Genomic DNA, 24,991 nt, shown 5'->3' with positions numbered 1-24,991 from the left:
AGGACAGAATGCATGCACATAAATTTGTAGGACACGTCGGCTGCATTAGGAACATACTGAAGTTAAAAATCGCTTTCACACTCCGTTCAAATCAAGACGTTGTGGGTGAATGTCATGTCTTACATTTAATTGGCAGTAACAAGAAGTAGAATTTAATTGCAATGAAGCTCAGCTCTTTAGAAGTATCTTGTTTAAAAAAAAAGATTTTATATATTTATTTGAGAGAGAGAGCGAGAGTGAGCATACTAAGCAGGAAGAGGGGCGAAGGGGGAGGGTTGAAGCATCTTGTTGGTAAAATAGCATAAAATAATATCAAGCTTTTAGGAAAAACAACTTGAATCTCAGCATTTCAGAGCCAGAAGAGATAAAGATTGTCTATTACAACAATTTCATGCTATGGATGAAAAAAACTCGGGCCCGAATTGGTCCAGTGACTTATCCTAAGCCATACATCAAACAAGTCAGGGCTAGAACCTGTGCTCCAACCTCCTAGCCTACTCTTCTATGCTGTGTTATATATATATTTAACATTTAAGGTACTAAATGATACTAGAATGAATTCTATATTATATAAATTGCTAATACAATTAATTTTGATGTTGACTCAATTTTATGTATTTGATAGAGTTTGATGCCATGCCATTAACCTGTGATTTTTAAGTCTTGCTGTATTTTGGCGATTTATATGCATTGTGTAATAAGTTATAAAGCACAAGTAGGACTCACGTGTTTTTTGTGTGTGTGTGTGTTTTTTTTTTAATGGGACAGCAGAACCATGAATAGACTGATCCTTCCACTGCCAAGTGGACTTTTGTTTGTTTTTCTCCCTTTATCTAGGTGATTCTGGAGCTGTGAGATGAAGAGCTTTTGGAAAGATGAGGAGTTAAGAGTTCATTCGGCTGTCCAGATGTATCCAAGTACCCCGTTATTTGGCAATAAATACATCTGGGCAACTGATTGAACTTTTCGCTTTTCACAACTCTACTGGAACCTCTACAGCCAGAAGGAAGGCCTGCTATATAGCCAAAAGTCTGTGACCTCTTAAACTAATGAAATAGAAAGTGGGAGTTGCTTATGGGGGAGGAAACACCAATGTAAGTGGGAACACACTTTAGTTTGCAGCTGAATTGAGTTTTAAGTATCTCAGCAAAAGATGAAGAGGTGTCCCTGCATCCCTCCACCCTGTTTTGCAAAATAAAAATCAAACCAACAGAAAATTTTGAACTGTCCCCATCAGAGACGCTGATTATGTGCTTAAACTTACCAGTATGAAAGAACTGTATTTTTTATTGTGGTTGAGAATAACCAACAAATGCTGGCTACTATTATTACCACAGAATATATATATTTAAATATCTAACCCCAAGTTATGGCTGCGTACATAGGTCCATCTCAAGTATTTCCCCCAGTCTCTGTTTATCCCATTGTGCTCTTTCATTCTATCCATAGCAACCCTTACAATCCAGAATTATTCTACTTGTGTGTTTAAATGCTTATTGTCTGTATCTCCTGCTAGAATGTGAGCTCTGTGAGAGCAGAGACCTTGTCTAGCTTGTCTGCTACCCCATGAAGATGCTGTGATAAGATGCTGTTATACAGTTTTTCAGCCCTGTAAATCGGGTCTCCAAAACAGAGATTTAGCGTATGGTTTGCTCTGTGAGCTCTGCTGTTCAAAAGCTTTCAGTTTACTCTGTTACGTGGATACTTATGCTGACAATATTCAGGGATAGTTCTGCTGCCCACCAAGACAGACTCTCTCAATGCCTGTTACTATTATCGCAGAATAATTTGGGTAACTCTTTAAACTTAGAAGGGGTTCTGTTGTTAAAGTATTATTTCGATAAATGGAATAGGTCTAGCTAGGGAAAAACTTAGGGCCTTATAAACTGCAGATCTTTGGAGTTAACCGTCTTGTGAAGTCTCACTAAATTTAACAGTAATCACTCTTATAAAATATGTAAAACACAAGGAAGCATTGAGTAAATTCAAATAACGAGAAAATGTTTCATGTTTCATTTTAATTCCATGTACAAGAAGAACAGTTAAATTTCTTTGAACAACCACTGACATTAACTTAAGGCGGTGAGGGAAGGCAATCACACTACACCTGCGTTAGATAAAATAATCACCTTATTACCAGTTCTAATGACATGTCCAGGAGAAGCCCGGAGTCCTGTCCAGTGAATACCCCCTCGCCCTTTACTTTCGAAAGCGTCTGGGTTTGGAGAGGAAATTTTAAATTCACCCAACATATCAAATTGCATCTTCAGAACCGTTAGACTTCCCTATGGCTCATCATGAGGAGGTCTCCAGTTTTGGGTCCGAATCACTGCGTTCTCGGGCAAGTCAAAGAAAAGACGCAAGAAGCAAGTTGCTAGTAGAGCATTATCCTTTAATAGAGATTTGTATTCAACTTAGTAAGAAACGAATCATTTCTATTGAAGTCTCTTAGCTTGAGGCTTTTTGCCTAATTCATGACTTTCTGGGAAGCAGATTGCTAAACACTGGAAGGTTATGAAATTGCCTCTTCTGGAGGTTGCTCTGAAGAACATCAATTATCGCATTTCTTGAAGTGGCTTAAGTATAGACCTGTTTGCGGGCCAAGGACTGGATTATTTGATCACTCATAATTTTTCAGCCCTAGAAGTTTTATAATCAAGACCTTACACTTGAAGGTAGAAGATTTGGATTCATTAAAATGGAGATAAATAAATTTCTAACTGCACTTAACATGCTTGAATGTCCTGTGTTGACATGAAAGAACAGACTTTAATTGCATGGATTACAATAACTGCATAACATAGTACCTTTTTTATTAAAATCATAAATAGCTATTGTTTGATTTAACTAGAGTTGGCAAAGGGAAATTTTTTAGTATGACAATTTTACGTTTTATTTGAAAATCCCTACAGTGCTTCTGAAGTTGAAAGGAAAATTCCTATAATATTATAATATAATAATAACATAATATATTATAATAGTTTTTGACTATTATAATATAATATACTATATGTATTATAATATAATATAATATAATATAATATAATAGTTTTTGAATTAAAAGATTTCCCCCCAAAATGTAAATCTGTGCCACATTAACATGGTCTTCTGAGGAGATATCTGAACATCTCTAACTAATCCACTTTTTACCTAGTAAAAACTAGATATCAGTTTATCTAGTTTAGAATCCTTAGTCCATAATTTCTGAACAATGGAAACTGCCAAAAATTAAACCTCTACATTTGTTATTAATTATAAAATTCTTAAATGCTTTATTATAAAAAGCCAGACAAGAATGATCTCAGTTGACCGCCTCTTCTATAGTTTTTTAAAACATTTGGTGTCAGACTTCATCTCTTCATTATAAGAGAAAATAAGCTGCTTCATCATTATAATCAGCTCATGGGATTTGAAGAAATCTCACGTAAATTATTTTTTTTAATGGGATAACCGATTACTTCCAAATTTTGTTAAAGCATCAGGTAGAAACACTGGCACTTTCTTACTATTTTTATCAGTATTATGTTTACCCAGGTCTGGAAAAGAATGGCTAGGAAACAGTTTGAGGACAGGAAATGTGATTGAAACACGACCAATCTTTCTTCTGTGTCAAAGGGTAGGAAAGATAATAGTAAAAACAAATCATAAATGGCTAGCTTTTGGAGATGCAAGGAAATGTCTGGGATTTTTGATAAAGTCATAGAGTTGTCTTTCTCCAAACACAATTTAGATAAAACCACAGTTCAATCTCATTCTTTAGGATCTTTTCACTTCACACCTTAAACCTCAAGCCTCTCCCTCTCACTGCCCTTCCATCAGTCAAGGACCCCAGAACTTGGCTAAGGAATGTGGGAGTTACATGGAAAGTACATCTTCATGGCTCCTTCTCTCAAAAATTTGTCTTTAGCACATATTTAGCACACATCTGCCTCTGCTGCTTTGGACAAACCCTTTGAACATATTCCTTTTCCTCACCCATGACCTCCTCTTGTCTGGATGGTCCTCTTCTCTCCCCTTCATCCAATTTCATCCTAGACCCTTTGTACATGACTTTTTTGAAATGGTGCTAAGGTCACTGGCAATCTTCTTTTGGACAAGTCGCACAGTATGACTCTGCTCCTTCTCAGAACAGTCTCCCTTGTCATTTTCCTTTTTGCCTATTCTTTCCATTTCTTCATTTTTCCTGTTCTCCAACTTAATGTCTACTCGCTACTGGTGTAACACTTGACTCTTAAACCTAATCCCCAATGATGACTTTACTAGAGTCCAAATCTTGGGGTTTTCTTTGTTGTTTGCATCTCCCAATATGGAGCCACGAGAAAGTTCTTTCACAAGCTAAATTTAAAATGTGTAAGACTGAGATAACATGCAAAAGTGATTTCCCTTTCTCATCTTGGTAGTCTTTCACAAATGAGCATAAAGTATTCTATAGACCACAAGGATGGCCATAGATCCCTCACTACTTGAAGGGCAAATGGGCATGGAAAACTAGGTATCCCTTAAAGAAAATATAGCACTGGTTTTCCAAGCGAACCATCAAATTATTGTCCAATGAATGAAGGAAGTGTATATGTACATATGTATATGTATGATTTAACCTGTGATTTACTTTATATGTATAATACTTCGACATTGTTACATGACCAAACATAGTTTCTAGGAGAACCATGTAAATTCTCATTTAAAATGAATCACTCTACCAGTGATTTTTTTCTTAATTCTTTAAAATACAAGTCTTCTCAAATTTGAGCACTTAAATTCCCAGGTATTGTTTTTTTGTTCAACAATGATGAGGATTCCATTATGAAAGATTAACAGAGTCTGAGAGGTTTGCAGATCAGAGTGTTTAATTAGTGTTGCTTTGTATGGGTTTTTTGTTGTAGTTGTTTCTCTTATTTTTGTTTGTTTGTGTCTTTTAACTTATCTTATCCAAGACTTTAGGAGCTTTTGTAGAAGTACCCACAGAACATTTCTCATTGCAAAATATCACCACAGTGTCTTAGCCCTTTGGGGAAACATGTAATGTAACATTACTTACTTTACATAATTTATATATAATTTATTCCTGTCTATCAAATCATAGTGCTAAGCTTTTACCGCCAATCAAGGGGCATTTTCTAACCAGTTTAATCATGTTTCAAAAAAATACAAATTTTAATAGTACAGAAAGATATTATTTTGCCCCCAAGGTACTTTTGTTAATAAATTGAAGATCTGTTTACACAATATACTTTTGTGATTATTACTTACTCTCCTCAATAAACAAAATCAGAAGTTAGGATATTTGTTGTTTTCTTGTTTATATTTCACAGGAAAATGTACATATAAAAACGATGACAACACTGATTAAATTTTAAAGAAACACGGTGTTTTGAGTAACAATAATGTGATTCTACTATGGCTGAGAATATGGAAGATACAATGTTTAATAAGATGATTATCATATCAAGCTATAGCAAACACAGTTTCAAATTATTTGTTATAATCTACTCAAATGAAATATATTTTACTTTGAAACTTTTAAATTATATTAATTTTTAAACACTTGAAAAGTAAAAATTAAAAACAATTTTTGTATTTTAATACTGGGAAAAGAAGAATTTTAGTATTTGTAGAAGCAAAATAAGACCTTCTTGTCTCTCTGTACCATTTTTTTTTTTCTGTCACTTATTTCCAGACCTCCCAAGAAAAGGGATTTATGCATTGTCTGGCAGCATTTTATGGGATAAAAACGGTATAACTAATGATCTAGCAAATGTCACTTTATCTCTTCCATGGAATATTTTGTTTCTGGACACTGGAGGCCATACTTTATGCATTATTCTAGTGAAAAAGAAAGTATATTTCTGCGTAGGTAACACTGATAGAACTCACAAGTGAGATGTGGGGGACAAGAAGAGAGAATAAATTAAATTCATAGAGCTTGATGACTAGAATAATAGTACTATTAATGAGATGGGAAACATAGGGAGGTACAATTTGTTCCAGTAAAATTTTATTTCCAAATTTCTAACAGGAACTAGAAAACACTAGAAGAGATTATCAACACATTTTTTTTACATTCCTTGAAAATATCTTCAAATTAGACAGAACAGATGATTTTTCAATGTTATTCCACATTCTCAAGCTATTGAAGTCTCTCTCCCCCTTCCCAGAGCATCTACATTTTTCTCATTGACAGCCCACTGCATACAAACCTAACATCACAATCCTGACTCTTGTAAAAGCCTGTGATCCCAGAAATTCAGAATTTCAGTTAGATGTTTGGTGCAGGAAGATAGTATAATCAAAATCCTAAAATTGAAGATCTAGAAAACCAAGAATAGAGGACAGAGAGATTTACCCACTTTGTTTCTAGTTAGGAATCTCCTGGCAGTAAAAAACAAAAAACAAAAAACAAACAAACAAAAAAAAAAAGGGTTTCTATGTTAATCACTAGAATTTACACTAAGTATTCATTCAATATCAATGTAAAGATTGATAGTGACATGTGCCACTCTGATGCACTCCTTTGTGGCAATAACATCTTTAGAGAGTGGCACATGTCACTATCAATCTTTACATTGACATTGGCGAACATTCTAGCATACGGAATATAGTGAGTGCTAATTGCTAAATAATTGGCTACAGAAATAGTTGGTGGGGTTTTGCAAATGATTCCTTGAAAAGTAGCCTATAGAAATTAAAAGCATTCTCTCTGAAATTCTTTGATAAGTTGTTTGGAGAGTTTTCATGTTTCCTTCCTAATACCTTTAGGATGCATTGTCACTTCTTAATCAGTAAAAGAAATTAAGGTTTTTGTTTGCATCATCTTGTGCAACTGACCTTTTGTTTGCATTTTTAGCATTCTTCCATGTGCCCTGAACTATAATTACCTGTAGGATACTAACAAGCTGGTACATAGGGTGTTTGCTATATTTAATATAGTAAACCTCATCAACTCATTTATTTTGGTATAAACATGGTGCTGCCCTCTAGAGAATATTTTTGGTTAATGCAAAAGTATAAATAAAACTATGTAAATGCAGATTGCTTCACTTTGAAGAAAATAAATAAGAAATGTACAGAATGTGTTCACTTAATAGAAATACAACTTATTTTAGTTTTCCGTGTTCTTATAAGATGAAACCTTTGTATTTTATACATGTTGCTTAATTATTACATCACAAACTTTCTCCAAATGGTTTGTCAATTAAGCATATATTCTTAATTTTTTCTAAAAGCACTTTTTTGAAGCTTTGTGTACTCTAAGAAGTTTCAGTAGAAACCCCATATGAGTAAAGTGTGTACAAGAAATTTTAGAAAAACTTAAAAAAAAAAGGAAAGAAAAAGAACTATGATGGTTGTATATTGGTAAATAAATGAAAAATAATTCTCTGCCATTTTTTATCACTTAAATGATATAACATGCTTACCTGTTTGCTAAATTTTGTACTATTGTTTCTTAACACTTAATATATTTAAGCTTATTTAATTGGCTGTTATGAAGTTATTTGGACTTTTAACTAATTTTCTTTTTCTTTTTTTTTTCTCTCTCCCCAGAAAGGATGGAATTATGAATCCAATCTGTTACATTTCCTCTTCAAAATTTTAAACTTTGGTTGCTTAACACCGAAGCAATCATGGTGAACCTGAGGAAAGCGGTGCATTCGTTCCTGTAAGGATGTTATTATTTTTTAAAAGTTAACTTTTTTACGATAGCTTGAACAAAAATGTTAGAGGTTTTTCTATGATCACTCAGCTATGTTTGCCTCAATTTGCAGCCCATAGACTAACATAATGCATGTTCCCTGTTCAAAAATAACTGGAAAAAAACCCCAATAACTTAGACTTCAGTTAAACAGAACTGCTCATGTATTCAAATAAATATATGGCAATTATATCTTAAATTCAAAAATAATTCCAATGTTCTTGGCTCCTCTCTCCATGGTTAAAATGTAGAAATGAGAAAGGTTCTTTTCTTGTCTTGCCTTTTTCTTCCTGCATGAACTAAACAGCCAAAGGGCAAGATGTTTCTGGTTTTATAAAGAATGGTTGAATAAGAAGTCAGAGAGTAGAGGTTGGGTGATGTCGCTAGGCAGAGGAAAACAATGGCATCTTCCAAAGTCTTGATACAATGATCCAGTAGTTCAGGTCAATAGAATATCACATAAAGGAGAAAAGAATTGGATTCAAGTACTGAGCAATTCTAAATGTAATTGAATCCAGGTATATCTTCTTTTTAACTTAATAAATGTTGGGTTGGTCTCCTCCAAACCCACTCTTTGAGGAATGGGACATGGAAAAAAGATCCAGCGCTCTGTAAATTCTAATCAGTTCCAGTTGAGAAACCTTGAATCCCCTTGCTCCTATAGTCTCCTCCATCAGTCCTGTAAAAGAGCTCACCCAAGAAAAAGTTTGTGGAGTAGTAGAGATATAAAATACACCAACACTGGATCCTCCACAATATGCAATATACTCCACCACAGCCCATCTTGGATGTCCTGGTACATTGTGCTGATGGTAGTCTCAGTGATGTGTGATTCCAAGAGAACAACAGCAGACAGGAAAAGGAAAGGATGAAGGATAGTGATAAAGAAGGGAAGCGTTCCTGGATGGTGCAGTCAGTTAAGTGACCAACTCTTGATTTGGGCTCTGGTCATGATCTCAGAGTTGTGAGACCCAGCCCTGCATTGGATGGATGGTAATTCACCTCTTCTAAAAGCACCCGTTGTCGTATGCCATGCAAGAATGCAGTCCCAAGATTGAGTCCTGCATCGGGCTCCCTGTTCAGCAGGGAGTCTGCTTCTCCCTCTGACCCTCGCCCCCTCTCATCTTCTCTCTCTCTCTCATTCTCTCTCTCAAATAAAAAAAAAAAATTTTTTTAAACTAAATGAAAAAATAAAACATACACTCTTTCAAATCAAAGTATCATTTTGGTTACTAGGAACATTACATTATATGTTTGTTAAACCTTTAGTACCAATGAATAAATTGGTTGTATTGTTCAGGGAGAAATTGTAGTTTTTGTGTACATATTTTATGAGACTTCGGTGGGCTTAATAACAATTAACTTAAGGTTAAGACCTATATTATTCTTCTTTTATAAAAAGGACTGTATATATTTCATGAAGCATGTAAATATCAGAAGTTAGGTTTAATTATAATATAGCCAATTTCTGATTACAAAACTATAGAAAATAAGATTGACCTTTAATAAAAAAAATTATAATACTTTGCCCATAGTAACACCCAGTAAGAATGTATTAAATTTAATTGAGTTGAAACCAGGAAACTGAAGGAAATACTCTTTTAGGATCTTTCCAGTAACATTATTTTATAATTCACAATAGGTATATTTAGATTCTGTAAGCTTCCTCAGTTATTAAGTATTTGTCTCATGGACTCTTTCATGAAAATTAAAAATAATATCTGGCCAGCAGATAACCAATCCCAAATGTTTTCCTACCCACAATAAAACACTCAAATTTTAAAATTGATAATTGTCCAAAAGTATTTCATGTATTTTTTACATGCAATTTTATCCTGCATTCCTCTAACATTTTTAAAGATTTTTTAAAATTAATTTATTAGAGAGAGAGAGAGCACAATTGGTGGGAAAGGGCAGAGGGAGAGGGAGCCCAACACAGGGCCTGATCCCAGCATCCTGAGATCATGACGCAAGCCAAAGGCATACACTTGACCAACTAAACCACCCAGGTGTCCCTCTGTCATTTTTAGAGAAATATACAAAAGGACTTTGATGTTTTTACAACTTGCTTAGAAAATTCAAGTTGGATGCATATTCTATTAGGACCTTATTCTCTGAAGGATAAATATATTTATTTTCTATACTTGACAATTGAAGATGAAACATTTTACTATGAGCATAAACTTTTACAGGACTAGCTGAGATAATCAGCAGCTAATTTAAACTAGATTTTTTTTTTAAATGCTAGAAGGACACGTTCTTCATCAGATAAGCCAGAAAAGACCCAGATTTAAAATTATTGTCTGAGACACTTTTTGCATAAATTAGTATCTTATTACAATAAAATCAGGATTTAAATTATCACCAATTGTGAAATACATGAGTCATGGTATAGCTAACGTAAACTATTTTTGTTTAACTTTTAAGGCAAAAGGAAAGTAAGCCCCAATATTTACTGAGGGCCTCTTATGACAAAGGTATAATTTTCAGGACTTTATATCTATCATTTAATCTTCCCAACAATCACATGATAGGTATTACAGATGAAGAAACTGATGCTCTGAGAGGTTAAGTGACTGGTCAAAAAATCATTGAGGTCATGAAGTTAGGAAATTGATCGCATGCCCAATGCAGCAAATATAGTGACAGAATAATCAAAGCCGAGAGCAAATAACTTGCTTCTATTTATTTGGTCCTTTATTTTAATAATTTCTACTTGTATTCATCACAGATTACTTATGATACAGATTTTTTGAAACATATATAACTTTAACTTATTTTTATGTTCCAGGAAATAGAATTTGCTGATTATTTGATACAATAATTTACTGATTATTTGATAAAAATTACTATGTATATCACCACCTGCGTGTTGCTTAGAATGTCAGGTAACTTCAACTAATATGGAAGTTATTTTAAGCAAGATGATTAAAATATTAGTTTTCTACCCTCTGTAGAATGAGAAAGTCAAAATATTTTCATAATTTCTTCATTATCTTAAAAGACATAAAAGTATATTACCAAGATATTAAGAGAAATAATTTTTAAATAATCCAAAAAATTATTACAGTATTTTACTTGAATTTTGAAACATTAATAGTTTTTCAGGCCAAGCATTCCAGTGTAAGTTAGAAAGTGTGGTGTATGTGCATGTATGTGTGTATAATGTTGTAGTTATGATATCATTATGCTATCATAATCATCCAGTTTTACTACAGTAAATTTCTCTGATAATTGATAATAAATGATAAGCTAATCAAATCACACATGTATTTTCTCTGTATAGAGGGAACATTTTTAGTTCAAAGAAAAGTGAATAAGATAATGAAATAAAATCATGTATGTGAAGAACTCAGACTATAGATGTTTTAATGTCATGTGTTCGATCTCCCCAATTCCAGAAAGACCCTTACTTCAACAGTCTTGCAAAAAAAAAAAAAATTATTCAGCATATAATTGTATGAGTAGAGAAAATGTCCTCCTCTATAAATAATAACAAGGTTTAACAACCACTACCTGTAGTGTAGTTGCTGCTTAATATTTATAAAATAACTACTACTGAATATACAATACACAAAAACATTTTCAATAATAATTTTGTTTTTATGCAGGAAATAATAAATATGCCTATCTTTCTTATCCATTTCATTAATAAAAATAAATATTAGTTTTATTAAATCCTTTAGGAACACACACTTTGAGAGGACACTTAATATATGTAACCTGAATAAATCCCACACCACTATGGGGGAAGTTGATTTGGGATACACAAAACATAGCCATGTCCGCTTCTCCTACATTGTTTGCCACCTGTCCTGATATTCTTAATAGTAGAGTCTATGAGAGTACCTTCCTGAGAGAGGCACAGTTTAAATGACTTAAGAGACTTTGCATCCAACACAGGAAAAGCAGCAAACCCATAGGAATTCATCAGCACCACAAATCAATCATTTTCTGGCCTAGAACAGGGCCCAGAAAACATAGGACTGAAATGAGAAGAGTGTCAGATAGAAGGAAGATTTACAGCACAGATATTAATATGTATGGGCCAGCCTAGACTCTGTAGCTGTGAGAAGGTAAAAAGAGTTTTAGAAAGAAATGAATATGCACTATGGCCCAAACCCACGGTGCCTCTTCTAACCTCTTCCCTGAAGTTTGTCTGATGACAACTTATTCCTTCTTAGCTTTAGATTAAAAAAGGCAATGGTGCAATTTTCTTGTCAGAGCACTGGGTGCTTAAGGGAAAATCTCTCTTCATTCTGTTGTCAGTTGTCTCAGAAGGGATCAAGAAATTAATATTGAAAAAATATAAAAATAGACCCTTAGAGCAAATCAAACAACACTGTGGCTTCATGTTGCTTGTATAAAGTAACAGTTTAAAATACAGGCTTTGAAATCACTAGGACGTGGTTATGGACCTTGTCCCTGCCACTTACTGGCTGTTCTTCCTTGAGAAAGTTACTTAACCTCTCTGAACCTCAGACTCATCATTTGCATAATGAATATAAACCAATACTGACCTCATGAGGTTGTTGTGTGTGATCAAATGATATTACATATATGCAATTTTATAATACAGATAATTTTTAGTTATGTATATCTAGATCTATATATAGATATAGATATCTCCATAAACTAAGTGTCTGACTCATAATATTCCTTGGATAGAAAGAATAGTGAGATTTAATTAAGGCAGTAGAAATGATGACAGTGATGTGATAAGAGCTGCTAAAGGAAAAGCAATTATTTTGTATAAGTAGTTTATTGATATAAACAACGTAATATGTATCTGATTTTTTTTTTTTCTTCATTTTTCAGTGTGCACCTAATTGGCCTACTGGTTTGGCAATGCGATATTTCTGTGAGCCCTGTTGCAGCTCTAGTAACTGACATTTTCAATACCTCCGATGGTGGACGCTTCAAATTCCCAGACGGGGTACAAAACTGGCCAGCACTTTCAATCGTCATCATAATAATCTTGACAATAGGTGGCAACATTCTCGTTATCATGGCAGTAAGCTTGGAAAAGAAACTGCACAATGCCACCAACTATTTCTTAATGTCCCTAGCCATTGCTGATATGCTAGTGGGACTACTTGTCATGCCACTGTCTCTGCTTGCAATCCTTTATGGTAAGTACAATTTTATTAGTTTTTTTTTTAATCCCAGATTATATCCTAATTTATGTCAAGTATCATAGTAAACATTCATAGAGTTAATCATTTTACTTATATCATTTGGAAAATGATGAAAAAAGTAAATTGTGTGACAGAAGAATTTGATGTGTTTATCATATTATTAAATAAATCAGTAGCAGAGTCTTCAAAAAGCAAAACAGACATTTTACAATATATTAAAATCATGCACAAACACTCTATTGCTCAGTCTCACTTATAAACAATGATAGTTGCCTTAATGTATACAATGGGACAGTGAGACATGTTCTCATGTGACAGTGACAGTGAGAAACATGTTCTCACCTCTGTGTTCTGGGGGAGGGGAGTACACATACTTAGTATCATCTCCTACACAAAGAAAGAAAAAGAGACTCCTCATCCTTAATAAATGTATTTTAAGTAATCGCTTTAAATGTTGGCAAACTAAGTGCTTGGCACATAATATGCACTCAATAATAGCTATTCTTTATGGGGTCTACAATTTATGTTTTCACAAGGTGATGGGGATAACTAATTAATTAATAATTATATAAGTGCAAGGTCACATTATCACAATAAAACTCAGGCATTCAGAATTTTTATAATATTGATTTTAGAGAGGTTTTTTATTTTCCTTTTCATACTCTGCTATCCCTTTGCCTTATTTATGTCACATTTTATTTTTTTTACTCAAGTGTAATTAACATACAGTGTTATATTAGTTTCAGATGTACAATACAATGATTCAGCAATTCTATAAATGTCAGGGCTCATCAAGATAATGGGAGGGAGACAAACCATACTCTTAATCTCACAAAACAAACTGAGGGTTGCTGGGGGGAGGGAGGTGGGGTTATGGACATTGGGGAGGGTATGTGCTATGGTGAGTGCTGTGAAGTGTGTAAACCTGGCGATTCACAGACCTGTACCCCTGGGGATAAAAATATATGTTCATAAAAAATAAAAAATTAAAAAAGAAAAAAAAAATAATGGTACTCTTACTCCCCTTCATCTATTTTACCCATCCCACCACCCACCTCTCCTCTGGCAAATACCAGCTTATTCTCTGTATTTGAGTCTTTTTTTTTTTTAATGTGTCTTTTTTTCTCCTTTGTTTTGTTTCTTACATTCCACATATGAGTGAAATCATATGGCATCTGACTTTCTCTGACTTCAACTAGCATTATATCTTCTAGGTCCATGGTATGGTTGCAGATTTCAAGACTTCATTCTTTTTTTATAGCTGAGTAATTTTCCATTATATATATGCCATATTTTCTCTTTTCATTCAACTCTCTATGGTCACTTGGGTTGCTTCCGTATTTGGGCTAGTGTAAACAATGCTGCAATACACATTGGGATGTATGTATATATTTGAATTAGTGTTTTCATTTTCTCTGGGTAAATATCCAGTAGTGGAATTACTGGATCATATGATAATTTCATTTTTCATTTTAAACATAAAGAAAAAATGTTCAGGAATTTCAGGCGAAAATAAGAAAAAGTACACAAGAGTAAGAGAATTAGAATGACTTCACAATTAACAAAAATAAACCATAGTAATAGAAGCAATATTACTCAAAAAGTTAACCAATTCTAAGGAACTCTTTCAAAGGCAACTCTATAAAGAAAGAAAACAGATCACTAGTTTCAAGTGGTTTAAGGTGGAAGGATGACTGAAAAGGGGTATTTATTTTGGTATATGTTGATGTGGTGGTTTTATATATATATATGTATATACACATATATGTAAATTATACATATATATGTAAATTATACATATATAATGTAAATATATATATAAATTCTTAAAATTTGAAAAGCTATAAATTCTAGTGTGCAGTTTTAAAAAGGTAAATTTTACTGTATGTAAAGTATATCTTAAATTAAAAAGTGGAAAAACATACTCAGAGTTTGAAATGAAGATTTCTACATCCAGACATGCTAGCCATGCAGGCTATAAAAAGTTGAGATTTTGAACTCAGAGAATTCTGAACCTTTTAAGCCCTTCTTAAGAAATCAAATAGTAGATGAGATTCAACTAACAAAGGAACGACTGGGGAAATTTCATCCAAAAGACTAATGATGAACATTTAATATGGGTAATTTTAGAGCTAAGACAAAAATAGAAGTGCTATAAGAGTAGAAGAATACTGTTATATGTTATAAAACATCTATTATGTAATAAAAACTCTAAAAAATTAACAAAAATGCAACTAAAATTAGGAGGAGAATAGAAAGGAAAAGAGGAAGAGGAAAGTAAAATAATTTTATTGATTTTTCTATAAACAAAAGGTGGGAGTTAAATGATACCGTAAAAAATTGGCAAACCAGAAAGTAATAGCTTTAATAAGAAAACAGTGGTTTAAGGGCATTAAACATGATATAAATAAAAAATGATATAAATGTGATATTCAAGTTCACTACTAAAATAAAAAACAAATCTTCCAAAACCCCAAAAGAAATATAATTAATAAAAGAGCAAAAAAAAAATCAATTAGAAGAACAAACACAAGAAAATATAACATTATGCCCTCAACATTATACCATGATGTAACATGACAGAGGAAAACAAATATATTGGTAGCAGCAGTAAACGTGAATGAACCTAAAACATGACTACAAATAAAAGATCTTTAATTTGCCTTAAAAAGAAAGGCCCAACTATATTCTCTATTCAAGAGAAGACCTTAAAACCCAGTGATTCATAATTGTTAAAAATAAAGGGATGAGCAAAAGTGCACTGAGTAAATGGAAATGAGAAAACAGAAATTGTGATTTAATACCTAACAAAGTAAATTTCGAGTGAAAACAGCAACAAGAGTAAAAAAGGATGCTTATTTATGATAAAAGCCCCAATTAACAACAAAGATATAGAAGTTAAGAATACCTATGTCACCAATAACACAGCAACGGTCTGTATAAAGCAAAAACCAAAGAACATGGAAGGACACATTTATAAATACATTCTACTAATGGGAAATTTTAACACATCATACTCAGTATAAGAAAGATTGGGCAAAAAAATAAAAAGGATATAGATCTTATGAAGGTGTGCTGAACTTTATACTCTTATCAAAGAGAGTATACCTTCTTTGTAGGTGCACATGGTACATGCACAAAAATTAATAAAAATACTCGACCACAAAGAAAATATTAGAAAAGTAAAAATATTACCCAAAGTGCTTTCTGATTAAGAAGGCAATAATATTAGAAAAATTAACAAAAGTTTAAAGACCATCTCATCCTGAAATTATGACAAATGTTTAAACAACTCTTGAGGGGCACCTGGGTGGCTCAGTTAAGGGTCTGCCTTCAGCTCAAGTCATGATCACAGGGTCCTGGGATGGAGCCCCACATTGGGCTCTCTACTCAATGGGGAGTCTGCTTCTCCCTCTCTCACTCTCCCTGTGCTCTCCCTTCCTCTCTCCCTCTATCTCTCTCATTCATTCTCTCTCTCAAATAAATTCATAAAATCTTTGAAAAATAAGCTCTTGATCAAAAGGAGAAATGTAGACTGAAATTACAGATTTCTTTAGAAATATGACAGCATAAACACTACATATCAAAGTCTAAATAATAATACTTAAAGCAGTGATCAGTGGAAAATTCATATCCCTAATCACATTTATCAGTAAAAATGAAAGCATATAAATGAATTAAATTCCCAGAAAAACAACCTTGGAAAAAAACACAAACTATAAAGTAAACCAAAAGAAAGCACGAAGAAAATAAAAAAAGGAAGAGAAAAGTAGAAATTGACTACAGAATAAAAAACAATAGATCTAATGAATAAATCAATCTTGGTTTTATAAAAAAATTCTGTTAAACAAAATAAAAAGTCATCAGCTAACTCTAAAAAAAGGAAGAAAGCATATAAAATGAGATACCACAAGGATAATAACTGAAGAAAATACATTTTTTAAGTCATGAGATTACTTTGTAGATTTATATGCAAATTAATTCAGAGCATTAAAAATAGGTAATTTCCCAAGTTGAATAATCTAATTATAATGAACAGATGACCTAAATAGATATTTCTTCAAACAAGACAAACAGATGTTCAGCAGCCACATAAAAATATGCTCAATATCACTAATCATCAGAAAAATGCAAATCAAAACCATGATGAGATATTACCTTATACCTGTCAGAATGGCCAGAATCAAAAAAGACAAGAAATAACAAGTGTTGGTGAGGATGTAGAAAAAAAGGAAACTGTATGCACTGTTGGTGGGAATATAAATGGTATAACCACTTGTAAACCAGTACAGAGGCTCCTAAAACAATTAAAAATAGAAATATCATATGAGCCAATAATTCCACTACTGGGCATTTATTGAAAAAAATAAAAAACACTAATTCAAAAAGAGACACATACTCATGGGCTTCCTGCACCATTATTTACAATAGCCAAGATAAGGAAGCATATCTCTATGTTCATCCAAAATTAATGTAACAATTAGTTCAATTCCAATAAAAATGACAAGATTTATTTTTTTAAAAGCATATTGTCTCAAAAACACTTAACATAAGAGCTACCCTCTTAAAAAAATTTTAAGTGTATAATACATTATTATTGACTAAAGTTACAATGATGTATAGCAGGTATCTACAGCTTACTCATTTTAACTGAAACTTTATATATTTTGCTAAGTGCCCATTTTCCCTTCCCGCAGTCTCCTGGCAACCACCGTTGTACTCTTTGATTCTATGAATTTGACTACTTTAGATACCTCATATATAAGTGAAATCATACGGTATTTGTTTTCTTGTGACTGTTTTATTTTTCACTTAGCATAATGTCCTCCATGTTTATCCATGTGGTCACATATTGCAAATTTTTCTTCTTTTTTAAAGCTAAATAGTATTTTGTTGAATGTAGTATATATTATATATCTATAAATTACATATATATATTTATATTACATTTTTTTCATTCATCTGTTGATGGACATTCAGGTTGCATCCACATCTTGGCTACTGTAAACAGTGTTGCAATGAACATAGGAGTGCTAATATCTCTTCAAGATCCTGATTTCAATTCTTTTGGATAATATCCAAAAGTGGGATTGTTGTATTATATAACAGCTCTATTTTTAATTTTTGAGGATCCTTCATAGTGTTTTCCATAGCAGCTGCACCATCTTGTATTCCCACCAACAGTGTGCAGGAGTTCCCTTTTCTCCACATCATACCAAAACCTGCTATTTCTTGTCTTCTTAATTAACCATTCTGATAGGGTGAGGTGATAATCTCATTTTGGTTTTGATCTGCATTTATCTGATGATGAGTGATGTTAAGTATATTTTCACATGGATATTATCCATTTGTAAGTCATGTTTGGTCAAATGTCTACGCAAGTGCTTTGCCCATTTTCTAGATTATTACAGTTTGTTTGTTTGTTTGTTTTTTACTTGAGTTATATGACTTCTGTATATATTTTGGAGATTAACCCTTTATCAGATATATGACTTGCACACTTTTGTTCCTTCCCCTTTCATAGGTTGTCTTTTCACCCTGTGATGGTTTCTTTTGCTCTGTAGAAGCTTTATTTATTCTTTTGTTGTTGCCTATGCTTTTGATGTCATATTCATAAAATCGTTGCCAAGACCAACATCATGAAGATTTTCCCCTACGCTTTCTTCGGAGAGTTTTATAGTTTCAGGTCTTATGTTTGTGTCTTTCCAAAGCTTTTTTTATGATGTTAGATGAGTCGATATTAAAGTTCATTTACAAAATTAAACATGCAAGAATAGCTTGAAAAAACTGAAAGAGAAGAGCTATGCAAGAGGACTAGCACTAGGAGATATTTAAACATATTATAAAGCCTTTACCATTTAAAGTGTATCATTGGACCTTACATAGACAAACAAGGGGAATATAGTAGAAAATCTAAAATAGACCCCAGTACAAATGGATATGTACTATATGATAAAAGTATCATTCAAAATCACTGGGAAATGTTTTAGGCTAACAATATAGCCATTTGGAAAAAGATAAAATTTGATTTTGCCACATGCCAAATATATAAACAAACTCTAAATGGATCAGAAATCTAATTTTAAAAACGAAACCATACAAGTACTGGAAGAAAAGAAAAGTGAATTCATCTATAACTGAGGTATTTGGAAAGGATTTTTAACTATGACTCAAGATTCAGATGTGGTAAAGCAAAAGATAGTTATCTTAGTATAATTACAATAATACATGGCAAAAGCATTAGTAGCAATGTTCCAAAACAAACAGCAAACTCAGAGAAAATATTTGCAATGCTTATCACAGATAAAGGGCTAATATCCCTAATATATAAAGAATTTTTAAAAACTGAGGTAAATGGGGCATTTGTGTGGCTCAGCTGTTGAGTGTCTGTCTTTGGCTCAGGTCATGATCCCAGGGTCCTGGGATCAAGCCTCACGTCAGGATCCTTCTCCCTCTCCCATTCCTCCCGCTTCTGTTCCTTCTCTTGCTCTCTCTCTCTCTCTCTCTCTCTGTCAAATAAATAAATAAATAATCTTTTTAAAAATTTTAAAAAATGAAAACTGAGGTAAAAAGATCCAGCACTCCATAGGAAAAAAGGAGCTGAAGATATGAGTAGGTTGTTGTGATTTTTTAAAATATATTTTAAAACATCGTGAATGTTTGAATTATATATACACAGTGATATATACAGTCCTTAAATATGTGACAGTGCTTAGCTTCAATCATTGTAAGAGAAATGCAAAATAAATGACACTGTGATACCATTTTTTACTTATCAGATTGGCAAAATTTATTTTATTCATTATTTTTAAATTCACATATACCTAACATATAGTGTTATGTTAATTTCAGATAGACAATGTAATGATTCAACAATTCTATACATTACTCGGTGCTCATCATGATGTATACTCTTAATCTTTATCTATTTCAACCATCCCCTCTCCCCTATCCCCCTGGTAAATATCTGACCTTTTCATTTGTCTCTTCCTTTCTTTCCTAGTTTTCTGTTTCTTCATTTCCACGTTTGAGTGAAATCATATGACATTCCTCTTTTTCTGACTGACTTATTTCACTTAGTATTACACCATCTAGATGCATCCATGTTGTTGCAAATACAAATTGGCAAAATTTTAAAAGCTTGACATGGCACTGCAGCAAGACTGTGGGACACAGGCATTCTCATATATTAGCGGTGGGAATGCCAGTTGGTACAGTAATTATAGAGAGGAATTTGGCAATACTGAACAAAATTACATATTTTACATTTTAGCTCAGCAAATCACCCTCTAAAAATTTCCCTGGATAATAAACCTCTGATAAAACAAAAATATACATGTATAATGTCATTCATATGAGGATTGCTTGTCATTGCAACATGTTTGAAACAACCTATGTACCCATACAAAAGAGGTTAATTAAATGTACTATAGAATGTACCTAATGGAGTACCATGAAACTATTAACAGGAATAAGAAAGTTTTCTATTAACTAATATGGAGCAATTTCCAACATATATTATCATGTGAAAAAAGCAAAATGCAAAAGAGAAGATAGGGCATACTATCTATGTAAGAAAACAGACAAATACAAAAATATACACATATTTTATTTTTGTAAAAAATAAACACAGAATAGTTAAATGAGAAGCTAATAATGAGATTTATTACCTTCAGGGGGAAGGTAGAAACTGGAAACAGAGGTTCGGGTTGGAGAATTATACTTCTCTGAATACACATCTTAGATAATTTTGACTTCAGAAACTGTGCTAATGTTTTAGATTTATATTTTTATTTATAAAAAATAAAGACTGAGAGAAAACTCTAAAATAGATTATGAACAGAGTCAAATGAACTTAACTCTATTTGAAATCAATAATAACTACATTGAGTAGAGAGTACAAAAATAACCCTAACCGTTTTAACTTTAAAGTACAATTTTTGTCCTATAAACACAATGGAAAACTAAAGAAAATGTAAACGAATGAATTGTAGTATTAGGTTTTATCTTACCAGAGGTACACAATGCCAATTCTGAAAACACTTCCTTTGTATTCTGTATCCTCAGGATAAGGGTACAAGTATCCTGAGGATAATAGAAACCAAATTTCTCACTGTTGCATCAGGAAACTGAAAACTTGGAAGGGGGAAGCAAGTAATGAATCCTGTGGTGTCAGATTAATTTTCATGATATTGGTATGAATTCATGGAGAAAATGGATATTAAAAATAGTATTAGTGGGGCGCCTGGGTGGCTCAGTGGGTTAAGCCGCTGCCTTCGGCTCAGGTCATGATCTCAGGGTCCTGGGATCGAGTCCCGCATCGGGCTCTCTGCTCAGCAGGGAGCCTGCTTCCTCCTCTGTCTCTGCCTTCCTCTCTGCCTACTTGTGATCTCTGTCAAATAAATAAATAAAATCTTTAAAAAAAATAGTATTAGTAATTAAATATATGTAATATATATATAATTTTGTGAATATGTGTGTACTTTGATTTATTTTCTATCTCTGTCCATTAAGAGGACCTAAAAGCAACAACACATGAGTAGCAGCAAGCACAAATGGGAATAGACATTCCTTGGAGAAATGAGGCCCAGGGCAAGAATACTATAACAAGACTGGAACATTTTTTGAGCTAGAAAATAAGGAAGTGCTCAAAGAATGATGAGACTGTATCTTTTTAAAAGCACAGAAGCTAGCTTAATGGGGCCCCTTCATCAAATCTTGGAACATTTGAACATTAAAATGGATAATGAGGGGCGCCTGGGTGACTCAGTGGGTTAAAGCCTCTGCCTTCAGTTCAGGTCATGATCTCAGGGTCCTGAGATTGAGCCCCGCATCGGGCTCTCTGCTCAGCAGGGAGCCTGCTTCCCCCTCTCTCTCTGCCTGCCTCTCTGCCTCCTTGTGATCTCTGTCAAATAAATAAATAAATAAATCTTTAAAATAAAATAAAATAAAATAAAATGGATAATAAGAGTTCTGATGCCAACAAAAATAAAGTAAGCCCACTAAGGACTCCATCTTTTGCTATGTTCCTTTTAATAATTCTGAAAAAATTTCAAAAGCAACTGCGTAAGGACTCAGAAAAATAAACAGAAGCAGCCAGATTGGGAGGGAAATCAAAACTTAGAAATATAACCTGTGGGGGTGTGAGGTTTTCATTTTTCCCCCTCTTTTTTTTTTTTAAAGATTCTATTTATTTACTTGACAGAGAGAGAGAACACAAGCCGAGGGAGTAGGAGTCAGAGAAGCAAGCTCCCCCATGTGGGACTCGATCCTAGGACCCCTAGAACCTCTAGGATTCTGGGATCATGACCTGAGCCAAAGGCAGATGCTGAACATCTGAGCCACCCAGGCTCCCTTATCCCTCTTTTCTCTAGCAGCTTTACCCCAAGATCAGTACCCAGTCACATAGCTACACAGTGGTAGTACAGGAGTGGCTGAAACTCTTATGGATACCCAATCTCTCTGGCCAGGATAACAGGCAACAGAAGCCCCAGAAGCCAAATATCATTGAAATATTTTTTCCCCTCCTTTTTTCATGTCCTGGCTTTGCCAGAGGGTCTACGACCATGCTCTGAGTAACATGTGTGTGGGACAGACTCAAAGCAGCATAGGCAAAGGTTCTGTAAACAAAAGATACTGAATCCTTGACCCACAGACATGAACACTAAGTCTGAACCTAATTAGTTTGATTGCCTAGTAAACCAAACAAGTAAACAGAATCAGCATTCTTGAGAGGATTTTAACAGGACCCAGAGTCTACAAAATATAATATTCAACATGTCCATGATGCAATACAAAATTACTTGACATGAAAAAATCCAGGAAATATTAAAAATTTTTAAAGGAAATGACCATCAACACGTGAAAAACCTCAAATTACCTAGGTGTTGGAAATATCAGACAAAGTTTTTTTGCTCTGTGTAGTATATTTAATACATACATATATATATATATATATATATATATATATATATATATATATATATATATAATGGATAGAGATGAAGTATGGAAGTTCTTAATAAAGAAAGAGGAGCTATGGAAAAGAAGAAACTAAAAAATTGAATATTTTATAGGAAAATCCAGTACCTGGATTTCTTTTTAAAGGATAGGTTCAATAACAGAACAGAGATAACAAAGAGTCAGGGAACTTGAAAATGAATTAATACAAATCATCCAAATTAAAGTATAGAGAGAAAAACTGAAGAAAAATGAATAAGACCTGAAGAACCTATGAGACTCTAAGAAACTGTAGAGTATTTGTGTCACTAGAGTCTTCAAAGGAGAGGAGAAAAAGATTGGTACAGGGAAATAATTAAACAAAAAATAACCAATTATTTTCTAAATTTTATGAAAGACACAAATTTAGAGATTCGAGATATTCATCAAACCTCAAAGAAAAACTACACCAACACATCATAATCAATATTGCTATATACCAGCAATAAAAAAGAATGAACTATTGATAAATAACACACAAAATATGAATGAACCCTAAGTAATTCAACTGAGTAAAAAGAGTCACACAAAAAAAGAGTACATGCTCCTTAAGCCCATTTATATAAAATTCTGGAAAATGCAAACCAATCTTGAGTGTCAGGAAAAAAAGACCAGTGGTTGCTAGGGACCAATGAGAATGGAGTGTACAGATGAAAATGATTATTAAATGGCATGAAGAAAATTGGAGGCATAATGAATAGGTCTATTATCTTGATAGTAGTGATTATTGCACAAGTGTGTGTGCCCGTGTGTGTGTGAAAGCATATCAAATTGTGTATTTAAATATATACAGTTTTTCATTTGTCAATTATGCCTCAAAGCTGTTAAAAACTATAAGATGCAACTAATGTAGTGCTTAGGGGAAGATTTATGGCATTAAATACTTATCTTAAACAAATGAGAACGGTCTCAAAGTAATCAACTAACCTTCCATTTTAAGAAACTAAGAAATGAAGAGCAAATTAAATTCAAAGCAAGCAGAAGGAAGGAATTAACAAAGTTCAGAGCTGAAATCAGGAAGATTAAAAATTGGAAAGTAACAGAGAAAAACCAGTGAAACCCAAAGCTGGTTCTTTTATAAGATTCATGAAAATGATAAATCCCTAGCCAGACTGATCAAGGAAAAAAAGACAGACAACTCAAATTACCACTATCACTTATGAGAGAGGAGCATCACTATAAGACTTATAGACATTAAAATATGGTAACAGAATATTATGAAAAACTTTATGCCTGTCAGTACAACAACTTACATGAAATACTCATTCTCTTAAAGACAAATTGCCAAAATCACTGAAGAAAAAAATGGTTAACCTGAATAGTCCTATTAAAAAAGCAGAATCTGTAACATTTACTCTGGTATTTTCCAAATAATTTCTTCTTTTCTGACTCTTTTTCCATCCTGTATTCCTGTCATTGCATGTGCATTAAAAATATATATATATATTTGCTTGAGAGAGAGAATGAGAGAGAGAAAGAGGGAGAGAGGGAGAAGCAGCCTACTCCCACTCTGCCCCAAGCAGGGAGCCCGATGCCGGGTTCGATTCCAGAATCCTGGGATCATGACCTGAGCTGAAGGCAGACATCTAACCAACTGAGCCACCCAGGCGCCCCTGCATGTGCATTTGAGGTGTCTTCTTTAGCTGGTTCTATATTCCATTATTTTGAAGAAATTAGAATATGTATCTAAGATCTGTGTAAACAAATCAATTATATAAAGCTATGTTGTTTGGCTTGTCAATGCTGTCTAGAGCTGAGTCTTTATGAAAGTTGCAGAACATATAATTAATTGTTTGTAGCTTTGTAGGAAGTACAGTAACCACAGCTAACACTTGTTGAATATTTTCTATGTGCCAGGCACTGTTTTAAGCACTTTACATGTATTAAATCATTTAATTTTCAGAAACCATATGACTGAGATACAGTTAACACCTAAATTTACATATGATGGAACAGAGGGACAGGATTATTATGTAACTCACAAAATGTTACATAGTTAGGCTATTATAGAGTAGAGATTTAAACTGAGACTTTCCAGAAGTGCCTGGGAGGCTCAATGGGTGAAACGTCTGCCTTCAGCTCAGGTCATGATCCCAGGGGGACTGAAGCCGACATTGGGCTCCCTGCTTAGCAGAGAGCCTGCTGCTCCTTCTCCCTCTGCCTG

The 24,991-nt window shown here is 33.4% G+C and overlaps 1 protein-coding gene across 1 annotated transcript in view; it reads left to right on the top strand.

The window, feature by feature from the left end:
* HTR2C (5-hydroxytryptamine receptor 2C) overlaps nt 1-24,991 on the top strand; it is a 286,229-nt gene that overhangs the window by 115,374 nt on the left and 145,864 nt on the right. The window contains exons 3-4 of the mRNA XM_082716398.1: nt 7,543-7,657; nt 12,509-12,822. Coding sequence (XP_082572524.1) covers nt 7,623-7,657; nt 12,509-12,822 — 349 coding nt within the window. The 5' untranslated portion in view covers nt 7,543-7,622. The remainder of the gene's footprint in view (nt 1-7,542; nt 7,658-12,508; nt 12,823-24,991) is intronic.

The sequence above is a fragment of the Mustela nivalis genome, assembly GCF_964662115.1.
Source record: "Mustela nivalis genome assembly, chromosome: X".
Classification (NCBI taxonomy): domain Eukaryota; kingdom Metazoa; phylum Chordata; class Mammalia; order Carnivora; family Mustelidae; genus Mustela; species Mustela nivalis.
The sequence above is the reverse complement of the archived record's forward strand: the minus strand, read 5'-3'. Positions and strand labels throughout refer to the sequence as shown.